At 34.9% G+C, this 12,146-nt stretch overlaps 1 protein-coding gene across 1 annotated transcript; it reads right to left on the bottom strand.

The window, feature by feature from the left end:
* Positions 1–7,736: 7,736 nt before the first annotated feature.
* On the bottom strand, positions 7,737–11,531 carry LOC110942254 (RNA-binding protein 2). The gene is made up of 6 exons (XM_022184006.2): positions 11,320–11,531; positions 9,890–10,023; positions 9,549–9,807; positions 8,686–8,747; positions 8,526–8,607; positions 7,737–8,058 (listed from the first exon to the last, which is right to left on the bottom strand). Exons 1-6 carry the CDS (start codon positions 11,405–11,407, stop codon positions 7,952–7,954), a joined length of 732 nt encoding a protein of 243 aa, XP_022039698.1. The 5' UTR covers positions 11,408–11,531; the 3' UTR covers positions 7,737–7,951.
* Positions 11,532–12,146: the final 615 nt, after the last annotated feature.

The following is a 12,146-nucleotide window of genomic DNA, read 5'->3' as shown; positions in this document are numbered from 1 at the left end:
TTCTTTTATTTCATTCTAATGCTTCCTCATAGAACACATGCAAATTAAACCAACAAATTAAAAGAAATGGGTATATCATGTCATGTAGACCAATAACAAACACTGATGATTGATGAAATAATAACACTTAATATAACACATCTAGACCAAGAATCCTCTCACCATCTTCTTAAAGTTGACAAAGATCCTTTCCAACGACAAGTGATCTCATAACGATCGGAGCCAGTGGCGAAGCTTGAGATTTCCAACCGAGGGGTCGAAAACATATATACCTAAAAAATGCTATACGAAAACTACATACAGAACACTACTGAGCGAAAAGTTCGGGGGGTCCCCCGACCCCTATAAAACTAATCGGAGCGTTTAGTGAATGTGACTTATCGATGTAAAATATTATTAACACCTATACTATGCAGGCATCTTGGTTAATAAAAATTTCATCTAGAATCTGAATATGTTTGATTTGTAAGGTAGGACTAAACTTGGTCTTTCAAGGTGTTTAATTTCTTATCCCTTTTCTAAGTATATAATTTCCTTTATGAATTCTTCTCGGGGGTTTTAGTTAAGTTCAAACAATCAAGAACAAGTAAAAGTTAGTTAAGAATGTTTGAAATTGTTAATATTAATACTTACAAATTTGTTATAATAATATTAAAAATGGAAAATAACTTGTTCCTACTAAATCAAATCATTGCCTCATTGGTACGCAAAAATGGTGATTATTGATTTATATAAAGTTTTTATCATATTCTTATGCACTTTATCATAAAATTAAAATTAAAAGTTGATACAAAAAGAATATATGTGGTTTGTTAAAAGTAACAGTAACACCTCCAAATTTAACTTAAAAAATTACATGTTTGATATTTCTTGTTTCAACAATTTATAACATGTTTGGTGTATGACATTCATGATAAGAACACCCGTAGTGGGGTTTTTGGCGTTTTCACTTAAAAACGCCTAATAATGCCCCGCAACCACCCCCAGGGGCGTTTTTTATGGTTTTTTTGGGTTGGGCGTACTTAATAAAATCCCTGATTAAGAAGATGGTGGCCAATGAAATATTTTTGGGGGTTTTTTTTAATTCTATTACACCAATTTTAAAATAACTAGCAATAACACCCGCGCGCGTTGCGACGCGGTACATCGCAAACATCAAATGGATTAGTCCGAACTTTATGTGATGCGTTAACCATATGAAATTAGACAGAAACGTAAAACGTAGAAAAGAATAACTAAGTTGATCTAAGATCTGCGAGTTGCGACAAACTTATCAAACGGAGAAAAAGAATTGCGTTGCAACTGGCCTGTCAAATGTGAAGAAGTAGACAAAAAAGCGTTGAACCCCACACGCACGTTGCTGCGTGTTGACTCGCAAAATTTAGAACGAAGCGTGAACTGAAAAACTTGCAAAAAATGAAAAGTATGAGAGACTAAAGTTGAAAATTAAAAAGTGTTGAGGTTAAATTGAAAAGTTAAAAAGCTTAGGGTTAAAACTAAAAAACTCTAAGGTGTTAAAAATGAAAAATGCAAAAAAATTTTGAAAAACTCCCCATCCACAAGTTACAACTACATAAAGCAACTAAATGTTGCTAATTTATAAGTTGGAAATGCCCCACAATGCCCACATCCTCACTACACCCATTTACGAAAAAACGCCCCATAACGTCCTAGTACTGAGTGGACTGTCACATGACGCAAAACGCCCAAGGGTGGGGGCATTATTCATGTGTACCACTACACATGGTCTAAGGATTAAATACGTAAAACAATTTTGACCACCCATAAGGGACACATGGCTATGTTGGATTGACCCATCGGCATAGCCTTTTAAGTAACTATATAATAAATATTTTACTCTTTAGAGTATTCACAGTGTATCTCTTAAATTTATGTGAGTGAGAAAACTTACATTATAAGGAATGATTTTAAGTGGTAATGAGTGAAAGAGAAAAAAATATATATATGAGAATGTTACTGTTTATTTGTAAATATATAGAAAACACTGTTTATCCCTGATAATTTTTTAATATTTTTAAAGATGGTTATGAGTGGAGGAGAGAGAAAAAATAATAAAGGTACAAAATTATTATTTAAATAAAAAGGGAGAGAAAAAGTAAGAATTTTTAGTGTAATTATATGGATCTGTATAGGGCTGTTAACGAACCAAACGTTCGGCGAACAGTTCGTGAACCGTTCGGCGGGAAGTTCGTTTGTGTTCGTTCGTTTATTAAACAAACGAACACGAACAAGAAATTTCGTTCGTTTAGTTAAATGAACAAACATGAACAGAGGTCGTGTTTGTTCGTTTATGTTCGTGAACGTTCGGTAACGTGTGTTCGTTTGTGTTCGATAGTTTATTGGTGTTTTTAGTTTTTATATTTATTTAAATACTTCAAAATTCCGACAAATTAAATATCTAATAAGTGTCGATGTATTATATATTCTGTTCATGAACGATTGTTTGTGTCTGTTTGTTTCCATTTGTGTTCATGAACATTAGTTTGTGCTCATTTGTGTTCGTCAACATTCATTTTTGTTTGTTGCCTCAAATTAACAAACAAACACAAACGAACACGAACAAGTTCATTTTCTTAACAAACGAATATGAACATAAAATCTCATTCGATAAGTGTTCGTGAACGGTTCGCGAACACATATATTTTTTAACAAACGAACACGAACAATGAATCAAACCCAAAGTGAATGCTCTTAAGACTAAGTTCTGTAGTAAGGGTAAGGGGGTGGGTGCCACCAGAAAAAAATAGTGTATTTTATAAGCACAAATGCTGATTGGCTCTTTTAAAAGTTCGGTTAAACCTCTCGATCGCCCCTCAAAAAATAAATACTAGATCCACCACCGATTATATTGGAATTTAGGCTGGGATATGTGTATTCATGTTGAAATTTTCAACTTTTTTATTAATTCTATATGCATAAAACCCTTTTCAATCTTGTTTATGGACTTGTTAAAAGATGTTATAATATGAAGAGTAAACTGTCATTTTGGTCCTTGTGGTTTGGGCACTTTTGTCATTTTAGTCCAAATCGCAAACTTTTTAAATCTGGGTCCGTGTGGTTTCATTTTTATTGTTATTTTGGTCCAAAATTCAAAAACTCTTATTTTTTACTGTTCCAACATGCCTATTTTGTTTTTTTGTGCAGGGGTATTTTTGTTCAACTGTTTTTCATTTAACATTTTGTTAATTATAAAACTAAATTAAATACCCTTATTAATTCTCGTTTCCCCATTTACATCATCTTCAACCCCCAAATCTGAAACTCAGTCTCTCTCTCTCTAAACACACCAGCCTTAACATCCATCATCTAACACAGTATCATCTCCGTTAATCACGCCTCTAAACAAAAGACCGAAAAATCAACTCCAACATTCTCTCCGGTGATCTTTCTCTCCACAAAACCCTAATAATTGCCCCTACACCCGGCAGTGGAGCAGCACCGGTTCATCTTCTCCGACGATGTCACCGATGAACAGTTAGAGAGAGAAACAAAGGGTTTCGTTTCGCCGGTGAACAGTTAGAGAGAGAAACGAAGGGTTTCGCTTGTACCGGAATCACCCACCACCACCGTCTCCCCTCCATCACGGTACACCCACCACCACCGTCTCCCCTCCACCGTCGTACACCCTCCACCACCGTACACCCACCACCACAGCCTCTACCCTCAGCCGGCATTGAAGCCCTAGTACGCCGCCTATATCCTTAGATCTAATATGAGAAACCGCATCAATCCACCTAAAAATGCACAGGTAGTTGTCGTCATCTAACGAACCCTTTCATCGAAACCCTTTAAATCCCTGTTTTCTCAGCCAAATAAACCTCCATTGCCGATAAAACCCTGATTGCTGATTGCTGATAAAACCCCCACTTGCAGATCTGTTTGTTATCGAAAATTGAAGGATTGCAGGTCTGGGATCTTTGCGATTGAACATTCAGAGATGAAGTTGTTGTTGCGTGATAGTAGTTGCAGAGAGAGAGAGAGAGAGGGGGGATGTGTATGAGAGAGACGGGTTTAGTTGTTTATATATAATTTGATTAGTTATATATATTTATTTTTAACTAATAATTAATAATTAGTTATAATAAAAGTATAATGACCAAAATGCCCCTGAAGAAAAGGACAAAACAATCAGCTTTCAACCGTCAAAATAGGAGGTTTTTGGATTTTGGACTAAAATAGCAATAAAAATGAAACCACAGGGATCCAGATTTAAAAAGTTTGAGATTTGGACTAAAATGGCAAAAGTGTACAAACCACATGAACCAAAATGGTAGTTTACTCTAATATAAAAATAAAAAAATTGTTGAAACCATTTGCCGGCAACGCATTGGAGAGTCCCAAATCACAATGGATCAAATTCACTGGCTTCCCATTCCCATTGTCAAACTAGAGCGATACATACATGTAGTTGGGGTGGGGGTTGAATTTTAATATATTCTTTATTTAATTTTTTTTAATTTAGGGTTGGATTTAATTTTTAATTTTTATTTATTTTTTAAAAAATTTAAATGTTGATATTTTCCACCCCGTATATTACACGAATTCTACGAGAGTGACTAATATACTTCCATGTTTAAAACACTTCTGCAACTCACCAGAGTGTGATCAAATCTTTTACAAAATGAAAAAAAATGGTTGTAAATTTAGTGACCAATTTAACCGTAGGCACAACGGTCGAAAAAGAACGACTACAGCATTTCGGCTGCAAAATAGTCGCAAAACTTGTGAATGTTCTATTTATGTTGCGAAACGGTTACAAAAATATTGGAAAACTATAAATTATACTAGTGATAACTTCCGGTCACCAAACAATCAAAAACAAACAAAGAAATAAATTAAATATAGAAATTAGTATTCAGTAGTAGGGATGAGCATATGGTACTGGATACTGGTATCGGTACCAAAGTTTCTGTACCGAATTATTTTCGGTATAATTCGGTATCCACTTTTTGATATTTTTTATAATGGTATTTTCGGTACTTGTGAAATTATTTCATTACAAGAATAATTAAAAAAAATAGTTTGATTTTGTTTGAACATATATTTATTTATGAGATTTTGGATACATATATTGAATTTGCTTGATTTGTATTTCCATATTTTTTAGAATTTTAATAGATTTGTAACATAATTTCATAGAGACAAACAAACGTACTCGGAAAGTGGTATGCAAACAAATTCAAAATATATCGGCAAATTTGCGCCTTGCAAAATGGGGAATACAGAGCGCAAGCATATCAATCATAAAACATGACGGTCACAAAACATATTAACGACACAAATTTTTGCAACTACTTTACGACCGTATGGGAGGTCATGAATGGGTTTTTGCAACTAATTTACGACCCTGTGATAGATCATGAATGGTTTTGTAACTAATTAATATTGTGTTTAAAAAATATTAATTTGAATACTAGTATTGCATTTTGGTTAATTACTTTGTCAATTACATTTTTGTATGAAGAACAAAATAGTATGTTATTTCTTATATCAATTTGACTTTTCATTGCATTTAATAAATTAAGATTGCATTATTTTATTATTATTTACTAGTATGTGGGGTTGGATTCGTTATCTAATAATGCCATGCATGGACATGATTAATGAGACGTGGAAATTAAAGAAATTTGAACAATATATTTGAAACATGATTTGATGTTGACTACTTGACTTTGAGTCATTGACCATGCATTAACTAGTGTTATCCAGCAAGGAGTAGTTGGTGTTGACCATTGACGTTAGGCTGCGACAAATACATCCCAACAAAATGCAAAAGACTTTTATATCATCAAGACTCAGGCCCGTCTCTGAAAACTTATGGGTTCTTAAGGAACCTGTTCAAGTTATAAAAATGGACCTCCAAAAACTAATCAAATTGGATTAGACTAGTAGACTACATAGTATAAACGATTTTTTTTTAAATAACTGGACCCCTAAAATTGATGGGCCCTGTGAGCTAGCCCACCCTGCATGGGGTGTCCACCGTCCCTGTCAAGACTCAAGAGTCATACGACTCAAAACCTAATCTGCACGAAATATTCAAGACGGCTATTCAGTATAGGACCAGATACGGAATTAGTAAAGAAAACTACGGGTTTGAGAGATGTATATTATTGGATATTTTTTTACTAGAATGAGTAACTCACATACTCTGTAAACCTATTCATAAATCTATACCAATGTCAACTACAAGATTAGAATTCTCAACCACTTGTGAGGAACGCCTTTAATATACATTTCGATACTGCGAGGCTACAAGGCCTTTGACGGGTATAGTGTTAGATGGTACACACCCCATTACCCATACTTGTTTACCTGCATCGAAACCACATAATCAACCAACACGATCATCTGGGGTGATGAATAATTAGGAATCGGATGCGCGAAACTGCCACCAAACCGAATATATTAATATATTATATACTTGTAAAATTATTATATATCGTATCTTGAAGTTATTAGAAAGATTAAATTGCAATATGAGTCCTTGCGGTTGACACTTCTTCACATGATGATCCTCTAGTGTTTTTTAGTATTATTATTTTGCATTCTGAATCTCCGTGATTAACACTTTATTGCACTCTGAATCCTTCTGTAAACATACTCTCTGTTGTAAAAAGACTTTGATACCCCTATTGACTAACAACCAACAAAAGTTCACATAGGCTCATTATGCGATAATGTGACAACCACAGGGACTCAAGTTGCAACTTACTCTATTAGAGACTTTAAGTTATTAAAATTATAAAATTGTATGAAGTGTATTGGATATTTATATTCAAATCGGTTTTTTATGATTTCAAAATCGGATTTCGGAATAAGGTCATCCCAACATAGAATTTATTATCAAATTACCATAAACGGGTATACCAACGACCCGGTGGGTATAAAGTAACGGGCACCTAATGAGTATGGGACACGATCTTATAATCGAATGAGGTTGAAATTAGCAATTTAGGCCCTTTTATGTAACCATTTTTACGATTTTTCTGGGTGGATACTGGAAAAGTCTGCAAAACAAAGAAAAATACGATAATAAATGGGCCCAACGATCAATCTATAGCCCAACTTAGAATGGTTTTGTGATTTCCAAAAAGTGATTACCCAAAAATGGTCTTAAGGGTTAACCTAAGCCCAAATTAATATTGATGGATTCCAATAGAGGTGCACAAATTGGTTAATTTTAATAACCGGTTTGGTTAACCGGTTATATCAGTTAATGCTTTAAACTAATTATTTTTTTAATTGCTCCAGTTAATTATTTTAGCCGCTTTGGTGGTTATTTTCGGTTAATAACCGGTTTTTTGTTTTTTTGTTTTTTTGTTTTTTTGAATTTTTCGGTTAACCGGTCTGCCGGTTAATAACCGGTTTCTATACTGAATATCAATAAACGATTACTAACCTACGGTTAAAAATAACCACTAACTGGTTATTCCTTGATCGGTTATTAACCGGTTACGGTTTCGGTTAATAACCGGTTACGGTTAATTAACCGGTTATTTTGCGCACCTCTAGATTCCAATAAGGTCAAGAAAATATGACAAAATTATCTAATGTCAAAAACAGCTTTTCAAAAATCAATGACTTATTAATCATCGACTACGCTAGTCATAATCAATGAGCCGTTCGTTAACCATAAACATGTCATCAACTTGTAACGAGTTGACGGATTGTAATAAAAGGGTTGAACATGTCATCAGGTTGTACTAAACGGATTAAACTTTAACGGATCATAATTGAGCCGGCCAATAGACCTTATCAATGTTTTTTATATGTATTGCAACTTTAAAAGGGTTGGCGGTCTCTGTTACGGGTTAGACATGTATATCCAAACATGACCTGTTAACTAAACAGGTTAAATAGGGCAACCCGAGCACAATAAATAAACAGAAATAATAAGAATTATTATTATCTTCGCCTGCATGCCAGCTCATCGCCTCCCGCCACGCCGTGCAGTTCCAGATCGCGGACCTGGATTCTTTGAGAACTGCAGCCTCAGGCTTGACGAGCTGGGATCATGTTCATCCATTTTATAACCTGTTTTTCAACATACAAACTCTTTTTAACATTTTATAAAAACACTTGGCACATATTCATATTTTTATACTATGATCTATGCAGTTAATATCGGTGAGATATCGGTTATATCGGTCATATCGGTCCCTTAGTAAAATATCGGTGTCAAATATCGGTCAAAATATCGGTACCGATATTATCGGCGATATTGACCGATATTTGACCGATATAACCGATATATCACCAATATTTGACCGATATATCACCGATATTTGACCGGTATATCACCGATATTTGACCAATATAACCGATATATCACTGATATATCACTGAATTATTGGTGTTAAATTGCTATATATATAAATTCTGCATTATATTAAAATTACGGATATCTCACCGAGATAACCTATATTTCAAATACTGGTCCTTTACCGATATCCGATATTTTACCGCATTACAATTAACATTACAAAAGGAAACTTATTCACCTTGTAAAGCACTCAATGCAGTTGCAGCACACGCTGGAGTAGTGAAGTCCACAAAGCCAATGATAAGGGGGTCACCGCCACGCTGTCGTATAACAGAAAGTATGATTGAATTTATTTATAAAAAATAAAGAAATATAAATAATTATAGATTCTGGCTTACATGTTTTGATTCCTTGCTTATAAGCCTTACTTCCTTATACCCAACAAACGGACGAAATATATCTTGGAACTCAAGTAAAGGAATGTTAGTACATCATACAATGTTGCATGACAACCGACAACATACGGATGGCAATGCTGACCCGTTGACTTAAATGGGTTGATTTGAGTTAGGTTTTTTATATCAAAAGGGTAAAGTTTCATAAGAATAAATTATAGGCCTGTAAACGAACTAAACGTTCATGAACTGTTTGTTAACTTGTTCGGCGGGAAGTTCGTTTATGTTCGTTTACTTAATAAATGAACAAACATGAACACAATTTTTTGTTCATTTAATAACGAACGAACATGAACACACGCTTTGTTCGTTCATTTATGTTCATGAACGTCCGTTTATGTTCGTTCATTTGTGTTCATTTATGTTCGTTTATATACATTTGTTTATATTTGTTCATTTATGTCGGTTTCAATTCAAATACATAAATTTATCGTAACTAATCACTAATTTATATAAAAAAAATACTTTATGTCCGTTTATGTTTAGTGGATTATGTTCATTTGTGTTCATTTATATCTTCAATTATGTTCATTTGTGTCGTTTATTGTTTGTTAAATTATGTCGGTTTAGATTTGTTTGTTTTGGTCCGGTTAATTTCGTGAACCGTTCGTTTAGGTTCTAAACGAACACAAACATGCCCTTTTCTTAATAAACGAACATGAAAAAAAAAAGTGTTCGATTATATGTTCGTGTTCGGTTAAAGTTAAATAAACGAACACGAACATGCCTCTGTTCGTACGGTTCATTTACAGGCCTAATTGCCTAATAAATTGGTTAAAAGATAACCACTCAAAACCAAAGGATACGAGCTACTTCTCTCCTAGTACAGTTGGACGGAAGTCCTTCAATATATATAGTACTAGAAGCATCAGCGGGAAGGGGTAATGTTTCACGTGGGGGTCGGGCCATCAAATCGAGCGATGAATGGCGGTCAAATGGAAAGGCCCGGGCAATTGCTGCAAGATCTGGGCCCATGGGCCCACCACGGGCCATTCCAACCGGATCCAGTAAAGGAAGAGAATGCATTCCAGCGATTCCACCACTAGCATCCCTCGATGGAAGTTTCTAAAGTATCCGACAACGGGTTTTAACACTTAAAACAAGTAGAAACAATGGCTTAGTTAAAGATTAGTGGTAAGATACTTACTGCACTTTGGAGGTAACGATCATATGCAGATCCAATGGTTTCTGTGTCCTTTACGTTATTGGCCCCACCGATATCGTTTTGTGGCGGATAATTATGCTTGTCATGAGAGAACGGTAAGCCAGAAGGTGGGAGATCTGTATTTTTCGAAAACGTAAAGTTTTTACGTAAAGTATAATGAAGAAAAATAGCAACTGAAAAATGGATTTGCTTTTAGTTCTAACACATATATTAATGTGAACAAATGTACAGGTAGCAGTTCTACACAAAAAAAAATATATATATTTCCCATAACTCCATCATCATCATTATACTGACTAAATCTCACCAATAGCAAAGCTAAGGTAGCGTCTGAGGAGGGTAAGATGTAGACAGCCTTACCTCTACCCGGTAGGAATAGAGAGGCTGCTTCCAATGAGACCCCCGGCTCGATAGTAGTTTTGTATCAAACCTTGGACATGAGGCACATAACTCTTGCCAAAAAGGCCGATTAGTGCATGTAACCCCTTGTCTTTCGGCTATCAACGCCACCACATGATGCATGATTAACCGTCCACCGCTTTTAACATTATTTTCACGAAATTAGTAAAATAACGTTAAAACTAGTGCAATTTCACTTTTGCCCCCCTCCCCCCCCCCCCCCCCCCCCACACACAAGGGCCGACACATATATACATTATATTTCCCATAACTATAGTCCTTTGATCCGGTGTTCTCTGTTTGTAGCAGCAAATGTATCTAACACATCAATCCAAAAGTTCAAAAATCAAATGTTGAAATCTATGTTGTGAAAAGCACACTAAGGGGCTGTTTGTTTACTTCTTAACGGGGCTTTTAATGGTTCAGACCTCTTACTGGTTCAGCACTTAATGGTTCAGACTGTTTGTTTCGCGAGCAAATGTCTAAATGGTTCAGACATTTGCCTCTGAATGGTTAAGACCTCTAATCTGAATTGGTCAGACATTTGTCTCTGAACGGTTAAGTATTATACTGGCTCTTAATAGTTCAGACCTCTTACTGGTTCAGCACTTAATGATTCAGACCGTTCAGAAGTTGCCAAACAGCCCCTAAGCTGCAGAAGCGCAGCCCAATGCAGGAGACCGTTGCGCCTGGAAAGCCCTAAATAAGACTGGAATCAACCTAAAACAAATCTAAACCCCTTAAAATAGTATTTTAGGGTTTATTGAATGAATTAACAACCAATTGTCATACTTTTTACATATCGGATTCAACTTCATGAAAATTCATGTGTAATGTAACGTAATTACTTCAAATTCAACTAGCCAATGAGTTCTATACTAAATGAATACTAATTAAAATTCAACTAGCCATAGTGTTCTACCAGTTCAAAATCAAATCATCAATCATATGTATACCTAAGTAGAAACAATGAAACAAAAACGAAAAAAGAGAATAATGACGTCATAATATACCATACTCAGAACGAGGTCGTTTAAGCAGTGAGGATGAAGAATGTAGTTGCTGTTGTTGTCGTTGTGTATTCCAATATCCATCTGCCATATCTGCTGCAGTTTCAATTAACGTATCGAAAGCAAAAATTGGTGAAGGATTAAGAATAAACCCTAGCTTTTGAGTGCCTGCCTGTAAGCAGATTATCAGAGAAATTGTAAACCGTCAAAGAAGTATGTACTTGAATTACCAAAATAATAAAAGGTTAATTAATATCTTTTTTAAACCCTAGGACGAGGACCCATATGGTGCGGGTCGGGGTCCACTGACCCTAATAAATTAAAAAAAAATTAATTAATTACGTTTTTCGTACTTGTGGTTTGTTGAAAATTATTATTTCAGTCTATTAGTTTAAAAGTTAACAAAACAATACACTACTTTCACTTTGGTAACTATTACAGTCCACCTCTGTTAACCTCACCCACTTATTCTGAGATGGACTGTAATAGTTACGGAGGTGGACTGTAATAGTTACGAAAGTGAAAGTATTGTATTGTTTTGTTAATTTTTAGACTAACGGACTGAAATAGTGATTTTCAACTAACCAAATGGACAAAAACGTAATTAACTCTAAAAAAAATAGTAAAACCAGTATGTTAAATTTTTCAAATACACTATAAAATAAATTAGTTGGACTCCATAGTATTAAAAACAAAGATGGTGTGGTGGTAAATCCCGTTGTGTTCCAACAACTAGATCACAAGTTCAAGTCTTTACATGTCTTGTTTTTTAGGTGGTGTTTGTTTTTTCTAAAAAAGATCTGTGCAGGCTCTTTTGTCTGCGCCGCGCA

Source organism: Helianthus annuus, chromosome 5, assembly GCF_002127325.2.
Source record: "Helianthus annuus cultivar XRQ/B chromosome 5, HanXRQr2.0-SUNRISE, whole genome shotgun sequence".
NCBI lineage: Eukaryota > Viridiplantae > Streptophyta > Magnoliopsida > Asterales > Asteraceae > Helianthus > Helianthus annuus.
This window is presented reverse-complemented; position numbering and strand designations above follow the sequence as displayed.

What these genes read in the sequence shown, in the direction of transcription:
- LOC110942254 (XM_022184006.2), bottom strand. Translation starts at nt 11,407, where the DNA reads ATGGCAGATGGATATTGGAATACACAACGACAACAACAGCAACTACAT. An exon ending in TACTAGGAGAGAAGTAGCTC is followed by an intron (nt 8,748 to 9,548) that starts GTATCCTTTGGT and finishes TTGAGTTCCAAG; the next exon opens with ATATATTTCGTCCGTTTGTT. An exon ending in TAAGCAAGGAATCAAAACAT is followed by an intron (nt 8,608 to 8,685) that starts GTAAGCCAGAAT and finishes GTTATACGACAG; the next exon opens with CGTGGCGGTGACCCCCTTAT.